A 16,692-nucleotide genomic window follows, 5' to 3' on the forward strand; every position below is an offset into this window, starting at 1 on the left:
CTAATTACACAATAATGATTCTTTTAACTAGGCTCAATATTAAAAATACTAAAGTTACATTTTAACTTTTACAATTGATAACAATCCATTTCACTAGGGGCTCTACATCTAAGCAAACACTATGAAAATTTAGCTATTCATTACACTAGGGTAAACATAAAAATATAAATATGCAAACATAATAACAACGATAATTTTAACAGAGTAAACTTACTAAAAATTCTTCACTTTCATTAACTTCAAACGGTAGAAAATTACAATAATAACACCCTTTATCACGAACAATACACCCTTAATATTTAAAACTACCTAAATATTTGAACCTTGAAATTAATACAAAGTAATAAAATGACACTATATTTCTGTATAGTAATTGGTGTATATTATGTGTTGTCTCCACCACCTTGTACACTGACTGCTACTCCGTATTTAACATTGAGGATTAGTGATATAGTTGGTCAAAAAGCCATCCCATTTGCTGTAGCACTAGGAAAAAGAATAGTTTTTAATCTCAAAAGCAGCCGCCCCATTTCTGATCCATGATTAAACTCGGCCTAACATTACGCGTTTCGTGTAGAGTCTACACGATTCGTGTAAGAACAAATTACTACGCGTTTCGTGTAATCCTACACGATTCGCGTAAGAGTAAATGGCAGTTTTCATATTTTTATTTTCTCGTTTGTTCTTTGTTGACCTCGTATCGATATATATTGACTTGGGACTTTCTATTTGAACTCTTTTTCTTCGATCATCTTGTACTTTTATTCGGATAAACGTTTCTTGATATAAATTTGGTTAAAACCCCTCGTTTTATCGTCGTTTCTTCAAACAGCAAGCTCTTGTCCGCTTTTGTCGTTTTTCTTGAATATTATACATTGAATGTCTTTGTAAATGATAAAAGCTGATGAAATATAACTGATATTGCGTCGAATAATATGTATGTTTAGAGCAATATCAAGTACGTATGATTTTTAATTCATTAAGAATAATTTTTTATTCTGGTAATTAAATAGAATCGTACGAGAGTAATACAACATTTTTTATGGTTAGTTACAATTGACAATTAGGATATAACGTCTGATTTTAGAATTTTTATATTTCTTTGATTTTTCATGGTAAAATGGACTACAAATCAAATTATCATTCGGAGATAACAACGATGATAAGCTGTTTGAAACTTCACCCATGTGCATTGTACTCATAAAGAGTTTTCTTGTACTATGACATCGAATTATTAGGTTTTGTATTTGGTTTTTGACTAGTTATTGTTAGATCGATTGTTTGCCGTCGAATGTAGAAATAGGGCTGCGAATGGCGAAGGAATGAGGTGAAGAAAGTAAGTGAAAACAAGTGGCGTTAAGAATGGAGAAGAGTGTAGAAGAAGTATAAAAACCTAATGTGTAAAATTACCAAAATAGACAGAGGTAAAATTACCGATTAAGACAGATTGCACAGTAACTAAGGGCATTTAGGGGTTGATATATAGATAAATAAATTATCCGCTAATCATGGTATGTTAATCTACTATACATACAAAACGTGAACCAAGGACATATTTTTTTGAAGCCACAAAAGATAAACGTTGATTCTTAGGGGATTGCACACGGAAATAACAACAAATACGAACCTGAGCACCTAAATCTAAAGTACATACTCCAAAACAAAGTGTAATAGCCTTGTAATCATAAGGTTTATTCAAAGCTAAATGTCACGAAAAAGTTACCGAACTTGCTAGTTGTATGATTACTATTACGATCAAGGTGTGTTCAGTTGTCGATTATTCACTAGTACGGAGGAGCCGTCCATTTGCTACCACGGACCACTGGTTAAATTTAGTATCAGGTAGTAAATGTTTAAGCATTTCAGGTCTTCAGTTCACTAGTTTTCAAAAGTTATGTTTAGTGTTGGCAAACCTTCAAGATAGAGTATTCTGGGTATCAACAATGACTAAAGCAAACATAAGCATCCAAAAGCAGTAACTAGATCCAAGCAAGCAGGCAACATGCAAAACATTCACAGAACAGCTGTTTCTACCAGCGCAAAATACCAACATATCCTAAAGTACTAGACATTGAGACCTTTAGTTCAACTCTGCGAAAGGAGCTAGCCAGGCCACAAAAATACCACTTGTGCACAAAACTATTGTCTGATAGACTTTTAAGACATTTAGCAGAAAAACATAGAATTGCAGACATTCTCCTGCAATTTTGGTAACTGAGGTACTGGCACTGCTCCGGCAGATGTAACACCAGTTCCACCATGGCTCGAAGATGTCTCCGAGTGTTCTTCAAACTTCATGAACTGAGACATCTGTGTGGCTGCTAAATGAGCATAGCATATAGGTGCAACTGCATACAACAACAAATATCATATAAGTCGATAAACAGATACAAGTGTATGTAATAACAGCCGTAAAAAATTATACTTTGTTGCCCAAATTTACATTCACATGTTGCAATTCAAAATTTGAACTTACCAACAGAAATTGCAGTGGTGCTTCTCTGGTAACTGTCACAATTCAAAATTTAAACACATATTTAGATGAACCAAAATACAAAAAACTCGATAGAAATTATCTCATAACTAGAGCGTAGAGAAATTAATAAACAAGGAAAATACATATGAAAGCATAAACTTACACATAAGACAAAGAGTGAACAAGCTCCTGGAGATCATCAGCTGAAAACCCGATTTCATCATACAGCACATGATAATGTGTGGGCCTTGTTGTACCCTGATATTGAATTATTATTTCATGAAATTAGCAGAACAGTAACATAGAATTAGCAAAAGTTTCTTCGTTGACTTTTATCTCATAATAATAATGATAAGAAATAAAGAAGTTTGTAATACTTACAATCATCCCAGCATGAGCGCACATATAAAAATCATTGTTACGGGGATGACACACCTTGTTATCAATCACCGTTCCTGTTGCAATGGAAATAAAGTTGCTTAAGACATCACTTAAAATGAAATTGAGCGCAACGTTTTGGATTAATAAATCTGAATTATTTTTGTTATGGTAACTCCAATAATATCGTTAGAAGTTGCAGCCTAGGCGTACCAGGTGGAACATTATCCGGAGATCCTGGCTGGAAGAACTTGGTGTGGTGATTCTTTTGGGCAATTATCACAAGGAATTTAGGGCACCATTTATCATCCAGAAATTTGCATGCCTGCACCATCATTAAAATTAAAAATATATTTAATAAGGGTCACATCATGCTAATAAAATGATTTTCTGAACTGTAATGCTGATCAAACCTCGATAATTTGGTCCAATTCGATGTTGAGAACCTGAGAGAACTGAGACTCACTAACACCATCCCTAAATATTGAACACCAAACAATTAATTGAACTTTCACAAAGTAATAAAACATCTGTAAAATCAAAAACCACATCATAATTAAAATTTTTTACCTAAAGATAATGATCTGCTCGGGCTTTCGCTTGGCTGAGGTCACGTAAAAGTCAAGAAGAAGCTCCCTGAATAACATATAACATAAAATATTTATTACCAACTTAAAATCAAGCATAAAGGCCCATAACTATTTTCTATACTTGGAACTTACCACTTTAGCATCTGTAATCCGTATTGTAAGAACTCCTGAGGGTAAAAAAGGAAAACAGAAGAGAAAGTTTACCTCATGATACCTTCATCCTCGGTATCAGAAACCTTTTTAAACAAAGAGTCTATCATTTCCACTTTCGGGGACTGAGTACGCACAGAAGCTCTATAACGAGAGATCAACGGATAGTGACGTGAACTAACAACCTACGGAAAAAAAAAAAATTAACTTGCTCACAATTTTCCATACGAAAAAAAGTACTTGGTAAATATATTTATTTTTAAATGGTTAAATTTACCGCAGCAATTGAGGGGACATCAGACTGTCCAGGTTGGCCATGAGAAACGTCCATCCCAAGAATGATTGTTGGGGTCTTAGATACAAGTGGAATTGACGGGTTAACCTCAACAGCTAGCTTCGAGTTCAATCCTCCGAGCTGTATATGCAAAAAAACGGTTCAAATTTTAGCATCGTTTTTTTTTTCTTTTTCTAGTGTGTCGTTATAATGATGAACTCACCTTGGCATTAATCTTCAGCAGTACATTAGTCAAATACTGATCATTGACCCTCGTGGGAGCAATGCATTGAGTCACTATTCCATAATCAGCAAGATTCTTCTTCTTCCAAGGACCTTCAGTGTCACATTAAAAGGTTCCGTTAAAAAAATAAATAATAATAATAATAATAATAATAATAATAATAATAATAATAATAATAATAATAATAATAATAATAATAATAATAATAATAATAATAATAATAATAATAAGTAGCAGACCATAGAGATCGGAGTTCTTTCTCTCAGGCAATAAGCAAAGTAAAAACTGTGGAGCCCCAGGAAGTTTGGACTGAATGTATTCAAACATTTTCTCGACTCTAACAAGTGGTGGAGCCCGCCTATTTTGAGGACTCTCCTCAAACACCTCAAAAGGATCTTCGATTTTCTATTAATTTGAAGGAAACATTTCAGTAAGTCAAAAGTATTCACAAAATTAATGAATATTATTCCCAAAAATATTTGAATGAAAAGAACGTACAATTCCTTTCAAGCCTCCACATTTTATCAAATCCCTTACAAGGTTACGAATGTCACATCTAGCAGAGAAGTTAACAACTGCCCATTTGGTGATAGTTGTGGGATCCACAAGTTTCTGTATCATAATAAAAAAAGATTTTAATCACGAGTCTATTGTACAATCGTAACAGAACATTTTCTAGAACCAAAAAAAAAAAGAACCTTGTTGTTAAAGTTCCAGCGGCCATTTCGCGGAAAGAAATCTTCACCATTTCCAACTTTCAGCTGAAATATATTATAATATGATAAATGATACATCAAACTAAACATAGCCAAAAAATTAATAAAAATTAAAGAATTATAAGCCAGTAAAAGAAGTACCCTTGGTGCTGGAAGAACTCTTCCTTCAACTTGTGTGAAACTGTTGTTAATCGAAATGCCACAAGATTTCAGCAGAGGCTCAGCATCATAATTGTTGAGTCTTAAAGCCTGAAATACACAAATAAATTTTTAAATAAGTAAACAATAGGAGGACCTTTTACTCAATAGTATCACTTAGAAGTTTAAGAGCCATACATCAGTCAAAACCCTCATTCTTTCTTGTGGCTTTTGGCGGGATTTCTCCACCAAACTCGCTCGTTGCATTGTATTGAGTGATTTTGTGTAGCGTTGCAACGAAACCAATGAGCAGAACTACAAATTATTCAGTTACAACTCTAAAAGTTAAATTCATATTCATTTTATAAGTAAAAAAAATCATCAATCTCAACTAAATGAAGTCTCATTGCTGCACCTCGATAGGAAGAAATATTGGCTTTTTTGGCTTCCCAACATTAATGCACGGTAGCTCAGCAGAGTAGCGCAGATTAAGCTTGCGAATATTCACAAAATAATCGTACACAGTGACTTCATCTGTCTTAAATTCACCATTCTCGTCCTTTGACTTTTGTCTCAATGAAAACCTACAAAAGTCATCAACTTTACTTGATATTCTGTTTTTTGCACCATCAATCACAATCACAATCACAATATAATATAAAAAAGAAAACATACAGCTGCTGATTGCAAGGTTTCTCACTCAAACCAGTTATCTTGTATTCAGTATTTGTCTCCTCATTCTTGATCCTAAGGTTCTTCAGGGTACGCTTTGCCTGTAAGCACAATTAAAAAGAACATTTAAAATAGTACCATGGGAAAAAATATTAATATACTCCGTAATAATTATAATTAATATTAATATTACCTTTGTCCAGTCAATGGAAAAGGGATCTTTCACATTTTGGTTAGCAATCAGAAAATCAACCACTGGCCCAGGTTGGATAATCATGGTGGTAGATACATCTGATCAATTATAAACCACAGTTACTAATCAAACATTCAAACCCTGTTAAATTTCATATTATCAAGTGGGTCCGTATATATAAAAAGATTACCAATGTTGAGGGATAGACCACCCTGAGATGTACGAAAACTTGTGTGGAACCCACGGCATCCAAGGACACCACCTCCCACATCAGTGAAGGTCTTAACATCATTGTGAAAAAATGACTGACGAACAAGAAGGCATCCCCTGATTATTCAATAATAAAGAGTTAGGCAAAAGAAATACAACAATAATTCAGTAATTTTTATCCAGGTGATCATTATTAAGATATGTTGACTGTGTTAATCTATGAAGGTACATTTTGCAATACGTCAAAGGTAAGCACTAATTATTAAGTAACTAAAACACATTAAGTTACCACTTAACACAATCAATGAGTTGGATAATATTTTGTGGCTAACAGGTTAACTAGACAACTGTCAAAATGAAATAGGTTAGTCAAATAAGTCATAACTTAAAAATGTTATTCAAAGGTATAAGTAATTTATACCCCTGGTACTTACTAAAATATCAATTTCCCCTTTTGAGAGGTTAATATTAAGCTTATTGTAATCACCATTATAATACATCGACTGTGTTAACCTATTAAGGTACACTTTACATCAAAGGTAAGCACTAATTTTAACTAACTAAAACACATTAAGCATGACTACTTAACACAGTCAATAAGTTAGATTATATATTGTGGCTAACAACAGTCAAAATGAAATGGGTTAGTCAAATAGGTCAGAACTCAAAAAAGTAGCACATGAATTTAATTCAAACACTGTTCCTTACTGTTTTGCTGCATGCTGCCTTAGGATTATATCAAGCACCCTCAGGGCTTCTTGGGAGTTTTCAGATTCTTGTCCTCGTAAAGCTTGCGCAATTGCCTGCATCGGAATTTTAGCTGCAAAACTCAACTCAACTTTAAAAGATTTCGATTGGTACGAACGGCGGATACGTTTCTTGTCAGCATCATTATCAGGGCTTGCATTTCCATTGTTTCTGTATATATAAACATGTAAGATTTCCATTGTTTCTAACTATTCTACAACTCAAAAAAGGCTAACTATACAAACGTACCTGTTTGACATGACGTTATCCAGTACAACAGTGAACTCAAGTTTGTTTCTTGGAAGTGCGCCAATAGTAAACAAACTTTTTTCCCCGTCATATGCAAATTCTTTTCCATCTAGTTCAGATTTGTACGTTTCGTGAACTTTATCGAGCACTTTTCTTCCAATACCTTTCCCATCTGTAGGTCGACCATCTTCATAGAATAGGGCCACCTTTTTCACAAAATTACAATACTTGTTACACGTTTATTACAACTTGTAAAAAATAATTAAAAAAAACTTAATAATGAGCAAAAATGTCAGACAAATGCCCTGTTCAGACATAAATTGTATTAGAGTATAAATATAAATATAAATATAAATAAGCTAATAGATGAACATAAAGCATACACTGTAGTGAAAGAAGTGGCCATCAACGTTAGAGACGTTGACTTTAAAGTGATTGGTCAAAAGCTGCGCTTTTTGACCTTTGGTGGCCAGACCACGTCTAGCCATGGGGACCCGCATGACCTTCTTCTTGACGGGTTCGGGCTCAGCTTTGATTGGAACAATGTCTTCGGTAACAGGAGGAGGTGGTGGTAAAACATCAGTCACTGTGTTTCCATTTTCCGAATCCATATTCGATTACTGGAGATAACAAAGAGAACACGGGTCAAAGAACAAGTCAACACCATCATAAACTATATTTTAACATAAACATAATGCACCAAAAAATTAATGCAGTTACTAAAACGCAAACCAACAGAAACATCATGCAGCAGAATTTCAAACGCAATAATTAATAACTGTAAGTATTTTAACAGTAAAGACACCAAAAACACCAAAAGAAAAATTACAAGGATTATAAACTCAGAATAGAAAGCCAAATCTTAAATAAAAACACTTGAATAAATCCACAAAAACGATGATAACTGCTTAATTATTTTGGAACAAGAATAAAATTGTGACAACCAAAATAAACAAATAATAGCAAAGTAAACCAGTAGATACTGCAAAAATAATTAACATTTAACATGATATGAATGAAAACAGACTCTGAAGAACACCCAAGCCAACAAATGATAGCAAAATTGTTCTTAGATGTACTTTTTTGGTCAAAACTAAGAAATTTATATATAACAAAGGCACTTAACGAAACCAAGAAGACCAAAACACAAGCACAAAACAAGAGCCCCAAATAGCAGTAAATAAGTAAACATGCAAATAACAAATAAACAAATCCCTTTCAGAATCAACAAATAGCAGTTAATTAGTACATAGAGAAGAGGTAAAATTTCATACACACAACAGATCAGCAAATCCCATCTAAATAACGATCAAATAGTGCAGGAAATTTTGTATTTTATAACATAAAATCATTATATAATTCATAATTCAAGATTTCCAAAGCATTTATCTGAAAATCCCTTGCAAAAAATCAAGATATATGATACAATACAAATACATATATTTTATGCCCGAAATCAGAAGCAAAACCGAATAATACCAACATATAAATTTGTATGCATTAATAATCCATTATTAGAAGATATAATAGAGGAGGAGAGATATTGAACTTGTAAGTTCTGTGTGTCTATTATCACTACATAAGCCTCCATTATATAGGAGGAACAATTACATAATATATCCTTACACTATAGCAATAACATAGCCTTATACAATTATATTTGTCTAATATTCCCCCGCAAGCTAAGGGCGGGAAACGACATGTAGCTTGGATCGTAACAGGAGAAATCTTGGTGAGGACAGCGGCTTGGTGAAGATATCTGCAATCTGATCATCAGTAGTTATAAACTGAACTGAAAGTTTTTGTTGAGCAACTCTTTCTCGAACAAAGTGAAAATCAACTTCTACATGTTTTGTACGTGCATGGAATACTGGGTTAGCTGAAAGATACGTAGCACCAAGGTTATCACACCATAAGGTAGGAACCGATTTAACAGGAACACGAAGTTCACGTAATAGATCTTGAAGCCATGTTAGTTCCGCAACTGTGTCAGCTAGGGCCTTGTATTCAGATTCTGTTGAGGATCGAGAGACAGTCTTTTGTTTTCGTGCAGACCATGATACTAGATTTGAACCTAGATATATAGCATATCCTCCCGTGGATCGACGGTCATCTGGACAACCTGCCCAGTCAGCATCAGCGAGTTGTATGTTGAATCAGTGTAGGCATGAAGTACTGTTCCGGAGTCGTGAATAAAACGTAACCCATAATTGGCAGTACCCTGTAAGTAACGGAGAATTCGTTTAACTGCTGACCAATGATTTATCGTGGGACAATGCATGTACTGACAGACTTTGTTGACTGCGAAAGTGATGTCCGGTCGAGACAATGTAACGTACTGAAGAGCACCGACAATTTGACGGTATTGAACGGGGTTGTCAAATGTAGCACTATCACCAAGAGCAAGTTTTGCGTTGGTTGTCATCGGAGATGAAACTGGCTTAGCATTAGATAAGTCAGCACGTTCCAAAAGTTCATGGATGTATTTGCGTTGTGATAGAATCATGTCGTGACCATTCCTTGTGACTTCAATCCCCAGAAAATAAGACAAGTTACCCATATCTTTAACAGCAAATGAGCGGCTAAGACTTAGTACCACCCTATCTATTTCCTTTGCATCGTTCCCTGTTAAAATAATATCATCAACATACACAAGCATGTATAGAAGAGTGTTCCCATTAGAGTAGATAAACAGGGAAGTATCTGTTTTCGATCCATGAAATCCAAGAGATTGAAGCGCCGTAGAGAGTCGATGAAACCATGCTCTAGGTGCTTGCTTTAATCCATATAAGGCTTTGTGAAGGAGGCACACATGATTTGGTTTAGCTGAATTGACAAATCCCGGTGGTTGTTGTAGATAAACAGTTTCCTGTAGATCACCATGTAAAAAGGCATTTTGTACATCAAGTTGCCTGAGTGACCATTTCTGAGACACGGCCAAAGAGAGAACAACACGAATGGTTGTTGATTTTACGGGCTAAATGTTTCCTGATAGTCGATGCCTGGTTGTTGTCGAAACCCTTTGGCAACTAAACGTGCTTTGTAGCGTTGTACTGCCCCTGTTTGATCCCGTTTTAATTTGTATACCCACTTGCAATCAACCACATTTGAGTTTGGAACACGGGGTACTAGTGACCAAGTACCATTTCGCACCAACGCTGAATACTCTTCGGTCATGGATTTACGCCATTGAGGATCCTTGTTAGCAACGGTAAAGTTCTTCGGTTCAGTTTCAGACAAGGGACCTCTTGTATGATAGGAGGTGGCATTATGTTGGTGGATTTGTTTAGGATTGGGCCGAAGATTGGCTGGTCGAGAACGAGGAGGTGGCTCAGTGTTGGTGGAAGGGGTCATATTAGTAGTCTGAGGTAGCTGGTTGTGACTTTGCTGAGGTGGTGATGAGGAGGGTTTTGAGCGACGATGATATGTGTGAATGATATGTGGTTTGACTGTGCCATGTCCAAGCGGTGGAGTGGTGGTATTTTTTGGTTCTGGTTGGACACACCTAGTCTTAGGAACTGTGGAAGATGAATCTTTAGGTTGTGAGGATGGATGTGGATATTTAGAGATGTAGGGATTTAATGGTTGTGTAGGAGTGGTTGTATCAGATTGTTTAAAAGGAAAGGATTGCTCATTGAAGCGAACATGTCGGGCTACATAAATATGATCCGACTTGAGGTCGAAACATCGATAGCCATGATGGGCGGTACTGTAACCGAGAAATACACAAGGCGTTGATCGAAAATCCATTTTGTGTTTATTGTATGAACGAAGATGAGGATAGCATTGGCACCCAAAAACTCGAAGAAATGAAAAATCAGGTTTATGTTTGAACACATGTTCAAAGGGTGAGGTTGTTGAGTTTGTTCTGGATGGCATTCGATTGATAAGATACACTGCAGTGCCAAAAGCAAAATGCCAAAAACGTTGTGGTACATGTGATTGAGCGAGTAAAGTAAGACCGGTTTCAACAACATGTCGATGTCGTCTTTCAACCAAACCATTTTGTTCACTTGTATGAGGACAGGAAAGGCGATGATTGATGCCTAGTGGAGAAAAGAATTGAGAGAGATTTCTAAATTCACCTCCCCAATCAGTTTGGACAGATTTGAGTTTGGTCTGAAATTGTCGTTCAACCATTACCACAAAGTGCTTAAAGGTGGCGTAAACATCAGATTTGAGCTTTAATGGGAAAAACCACATAAATCGTGAAAAGTGATCAACACACAGTAAAAAGTATTTGTGACCATCAAAGGAGGTAACAGGCGCAGGTCCCCATACATCACAAAATACTAAAACCAAAATGTGCGAACTTTTATAAGTAGATGGTAATAGATGTAGTTTAGAGGATTTTCCAACATTACAAGAATCACAAAAGGTGTTTGTATACTTATTTTGTAAAGGCAGCTGGTATTTAGATAACATGGACTTCAAAAGTTGTGGATGTGGATGTCCGAGTCTTTGATGCCAGGTAATTGAAGATGCACGGGTAGTGGAGAATGCTACTTTGTGAATAGGTGAAGACTGTGGAAGATGGAAGGAGTAAAGACCACCATTACTTGGGCCCGTGAGGAGGGTATTGTGTGTAATCTTGTCCTTCACAGCAAAGAAAGTTGAGTGAAATTCAAAATACACATTATTATCAAGACAAAACTTTTGTACAGAAAGTAATTTATGTTTTATTTCAGGAACATGAAGTATGTCTTTGAGGAAAAAGGTTTTGTTTGGAGACGAAAATTGTGAGGAACCAACGTGTAGAATGGGTAAACCCTTACCATTGCCAACATGAAGATTGTCCTCACCGTAGTAGACCTCGGAGTTGCCAAAGTTGGATAGGTCTGGAGCAACATGGTGACTAGAGCCTGTGTCTGGGATCCAAGAGGTTGACGCTTGGGAGCGATAGTCTGTAAAGTTGGCTGAAGGTGACTGTCGTCTCATAGTAGCAGGGTTACGATTAGGGCATTGAGATGGGATGTGCCCAATCCCACACCCGTTGCATGTGCCAAAAACTGTGTTTTGATTAGAAGCCCAGTTAAATGAATTTCGATTACCTGCTTGATTTCTGTTGTTATAGTTGCCTCGTCCATGTCTGTAATCACGTCCACGACCACGGTTATTGCCAGATCGGTTAGTGTACATGGCTTGTGCAGCCGGTGTATGGGCAGGTTGAGCTTGGAGTCCAAGTTGAGATAAAAGCAATTGTACCGCTTGAAGCTGATCTGTTTGTGAAGCGAGTAAGACATTATTAGGAGCTGTTGAATTGCGCCTTTGTGTGCTAGTCGTGAATGCTTGAGCTGAAGGAATGTCGGGTACAGATTTCTTGATCATGTAGTCGTGGTCTGATAGCAGACCATGAAGGTCTACAAAGGTAGGAGGCTTTTCGCGGCCCAGAAGGCTTGATTTTAAACCGTTGTATTCCTCTCGTAGTCCTGATATAACTAGCATCACCAAATCTTTTTCTTTCATCTTTTCGCCTATGTTAGCGAGCGCAACATCGTATTCTTGAGTCCTAGTTAGGTAGTCTGCGGTTGTTTCATCTGGCTTCATCTGTAGTCGGAGAAGCTGGGTTTTTAAAGTGTATTCCCGAGAGGAAGTGTGAGGAGCGTAGGCACGCTCAAGGGACAACCAGAGATCACGAGACGTTAGTCCTTGAACATGTTGAAATGATGCTTCGGATATGGTAGAAATGAGGAGCATTCGTATATGAGCATCATTAGAGACCCAATTAATGTAATTGGGGTTTTGTGGTTGAGATTGTGTTTCTTCATCTTTTTCTGGTGATTGGACCGATGATGGGACATTCTTAGGTGGACAAGGGATTGTGCCATCAATATAGTCAAACAATTTGTTGGTGACGAAGAACGGTTGAACCATTGTCTTCCAGTAACTATAGTTCGTGGGAGATAAGGTGAAACCAAATTTGTGAGAGTTGTGTGCGGTTTTCTCTGTTGGAGTAAATGTAGCTAATAGTGCCATTTTCAAAAATAGAGAAAATGATACAGTAACTCCTTTTTTTTTTCTCGTATTTGTTTTTTTTCGTATTTTTTTTTTCGTATTTGTTTTTTTTTTTTGCTAAAAAGAAAATAAATAAAAAATAAAAATAAAATATAGAATAGATAAGTACGGAGGGAGGTAATATAAAAGAAAATGAAGTTGAACTTCAGTGGGTTATTTCTCTTTTACTCCATTCGTTCCCAAAACAGTAAACAAAAAAAGAAAAAGAAAACCGACGGTGAATAGTGCTGCTGGCGGTGAATAGTAGCGGCCGATGGCGGTTTTGTGTCGGAACAAGCTAAAAATTTCAGGCTTTGTTCGGATTTTGATTCCGAAGCTATTGGTGTTGGCGGTTTTTCCTGATTTTGGTTAGATCGTGCTAAATCGAAAAAGAAGATTGAAAAAGTCCTGGTGATTTGGCGGCGCGTGGCGGCGCGTTTGGCGGCGGTTTTGGCTGAAAATCTCAGCGCTTGCTCGGAATTAATTTCCGAAGGTAGTGGTGTTGGCGATTTTTGTTGATTTGGGCTAGAGTTGTTTGTTGATTTGGTTTTCTCTGATTTGGGTTGACCGGATTTAGTTGTTAAGACCTGAAAAACTTGTTTCTGATGTGAACATTCCGACAACGCTGCATTCACAGAGCATACTTTGAGTTTTAAAGGTCAGTTTTTTTTTTGTGTTTTTTTTTGGCCGGAATTGTTGCCGGAAAATAGCTTGGCTGCCGGAATTGTTGCCGGACTTAGGCCTTTACAGCTCTGATACCATATTAGAAGATATAATAGAGGAGGAGAGATATTGAACTTGTAAGTTCTGTGTGTCTATTATCACTACATAAGCCTCCATTATATAGGAGGAACAATTACATAATATACCCTTACACTATAGCAATAACATAGCCTTATATAATTATATTTGTCTAATATCCATCAAACCACATAAGCTAGTCATAAAGATTCATGCATGTGAATAAAAACCACATAATTACAAAAATAAAACAAAACAACACAGAGCAGAGGAAATTATACCTCTGACAAACCCTTGCTTAGAGAGCAAGAACGGCAGCCAAAACCCTGAAACAATAAAAATAAAATAAATACTCTGTATAGAATAATAAACAAACAGAGGACGTACTAATGTACTATATAAATAAATAAATATTGAAGAAGCCGTATAACTTACAAAAATAAAAAATAAAATCCCAAATAAACAGATTTCTACCTATCTTTACTTTACTAAAATAAAATAATTAAAATAATAATAATATATGCAAACAATACGGAGTATTTGAAGACCGCTTCATCATTAATTAATTAATTAATGGTAAATAATTTTCGTAAAATACACATACACACATGACCAAATTATTAGAGTAAAAAAGACAACGCAAGCCTAATTAAAGACTGTCAAACAAACCCTAAGAAGAGAAAAAGTCACAAAACCCCCCAAAAAAACCATATTCTACCGATCTTTTTAAGTAAAAAACCAATAACAAAATAAGTGAAACAGAGGAAAAATATTAAACCACCGATTCAAGAAATATTAAAAAGAATAATATTAAACCCCCAAAAAAATCACATTCTACCGATCTTTTTAAGTACAAAACCAAAAACAAAATAAGTGAAACAGAGGAAAATATTAAACCACCGATTCAAGAAAAAAAAAAAAAAAAAATTAAACCCCTAAAAACCCACATTCCACCGATCTTCTTAAGTACAAAACCAAAATCAAAATAAGTGGAACAGAGGAGTCATATTACACCACCGATTCAAGAAATATCAAAAAAAAAAAAAAAAAAAAATTACGAAAAAACTAAAATATAAATATATTTTGCATAAAAAATTTCACTCAAACGAACAAGATCACTTAACAGTATATAAGTTTTAAAAGAAATCACTAAGCACAATACAACCAATTTTTTCTGTAAAAAATATAATAAATGAAAAACACTTGCATGATCATCGAAAGTTGAGTATAAACTCATAATAACGATATCTATAACAGATAATAGTTGCATATATGCCCTAAACCACACCAACATTGCACAAATTTCAACGTATCGAAAAAAAAAACAACAAAATCCAAAACGAGAAACAAAATGTATGATTGAATAAGGTAAAATCTCAAAACAATTACAAGAAAAATTAACAAATTAATAATTTACCTAATTTTACCAACAACGATGAAGAACAGTAAAAAACCCTAAAAGAGAAATAAAAGTGATGTGAGAAGTGAAGAGGGCGAATGATATATGTGAAGTATATATATATCGGAAAAAGTTGCTAAAAATGGGGAAGTGTGTGACGTGTTAGGCACACGCGCTAATTTTCGTTCACCCGGTCCGTTATATTGGGTGTGCCATTACCTACACACGTGTGTGTTCGTTTTAACTTTTTCACCGATAGTGGTCAAAAAGAAAAAATTGTTATTCTTTATTTTGCCTCCGTATTTTGATTTGCATTTTATGTACAAGATGTACAAGATACAACTCTAGGGAGTCGACAACAATCGTCGATTTATTGGTGACTTGACTGACTCTTAGAGCCTAAATTAAATTTCAGGCAGGAGTTAAAATCCATGGAAATTTGATTTAACCATTTTCATGGCGTCTAATTATTTTTATATTATTTTTTTTATTTTTTTAAAAACTTTTTCCTACTTAAAGGCCGGAGGTCCTCTCGGAAGCAATCTCTTTATCCGTCGAATAGAGAGAGGGATGACTTTCTCTACTTTTGAGAGTGTTTTCACTCTGGGTGGAGAAATGACTTGTTTTTATTCAAGAATAGAGGAATGATTGTCTACATCTCACCTCCCCCATACACCACTCATATGGTATTGGGTTTTGTTGTTGTTGTTGTTGTTGTTGTTGTACAAGATGTACAAGATAAGATGTACAGGATATGTCCGTTATATTGGGTGTGCCATTACCTCCACACCTGTGTGTTCGTTTTTTACTTTTTCACAGCTATCGTGGTCCAAAGGAAGATTTTGTTATTCTATATTTTTACTTCGTATTTTGATTTTATCTGCTAAGTATGGATTCTCATGTACAAAATATTTGATTTGATCAAGTATTTGATTCTTGAAATTTGAAAATGGTATACTCCGTAAAAGATAGAGTAACTATAATAATCATTGAGAATCCTTAGTTATTTAGGCCACTAGCAATGGAGTCGCCACCATGGCAGTTAACGATCGCCACCAGGTCACGGCCATCACCAGCATACCGCCACCAGGCCCGCCAGTGGTGCCTGCAACGAGGCTAACGGGAGGAAAGTGGGGGCCAACTTTTTTTATTTTTCCAACGGTTAGTTCAGCTTTTTTTTCTTCTTTTAATACATTTACTTACTCTATATATATAACTCTTTACACAGACAAAATCACACACTAAAACAAACCTTCCATTCATATTTCACAAACAAATACAAAAAAAATTCCAAATTGATCCGGATGATTTATTGAATTCTCAGAGCGATAGCGAGAGCCTGACGGATAGTGATAGCGCACAGTCCGATTCCGATGAAGATTTAATTCAAGATGGTTACAACGCGCTTAACTTACTCGAATCGCTTGATGAAATGGACGAAGAAGATCAAGCTCAAAATTCTCGTAGAATTATTAGAAGACGTCGATTACAAAGAGATCGGATTGAAACCGGTAATCTTTT

At 35.6% G+C, this 16,692-nt stretch overlaps 1 protein-coding gene across 1 annotated transcript; it reads right to left on the reverse strand.

Annotated features, from left to right (window-relative positions):
- Positions 1–1,912: 1,912 nt before the first annotated feature.
- On the reverse strand, positions 1,913–15,262 carry LOC139893197 (protein argonaute 4-like). Its single transcript, XM_071876347.1, has 24 exons — positions 15,190–15,262; positions 14,054–14,098; positions 7,421–7,657; positions 7,038–7,243; positions 6,750–6,959; positions 6,022–6,158; positions 5,832–5,929; positions 5,642–5,739; positions 5,382–5,550; positions 5,165–5,281; positions 4,970–5,077; positions 4,811–4,873; positions 4,611–4,724; positions 4,352–4,517; positions 4,092–4,204; positions 3,872–4,009; positions 3,649–3,779; positions 3,425–3,490; positions 3,268–3,331; positions 3,068–3,179; positions 2,858–2,931; positions 2,640–2,734; positions 2,477–2,508; positions 1,913–2,348 (listed from the first exon to the last, which is right to left on the reverse strand). Exons 3-24 carry the CDS (start codon positions 7,646–7,648, stop codon positions 2,167–2,169), a joined length of 2,721 nt encoding a protein of 906 aa, XP_071732448.1. The 5' UTR covers positions 7,649–7,657; positions 14,054–14,098; positions 15,190–15,262; the 3' UTR covers positions 1,913–2,166.
- Between the last annotated feature and the right edge of the window lie 1,430 nt (positions 15,263–16,692).

This window comes from Rutidosis leptorrhynchoides, chromosome 2 (genome assembly GCF_046630445.1).
Source record: "Rutidosis leptorrhynchoides isolate AG116_Rl617_1_P2 chromosome 2, CSIRO_AGI_Rlap_v1, whole genome shotgun sequence".
NCBI classification, from domain to species: domain Eukaryota; kingdom Viridiplantae; phylum Streptophyta; class Magnoliopsida; order Asterales; family Asteraceae; genus Rutidosis; species Rutidosis leptorrhynchoides.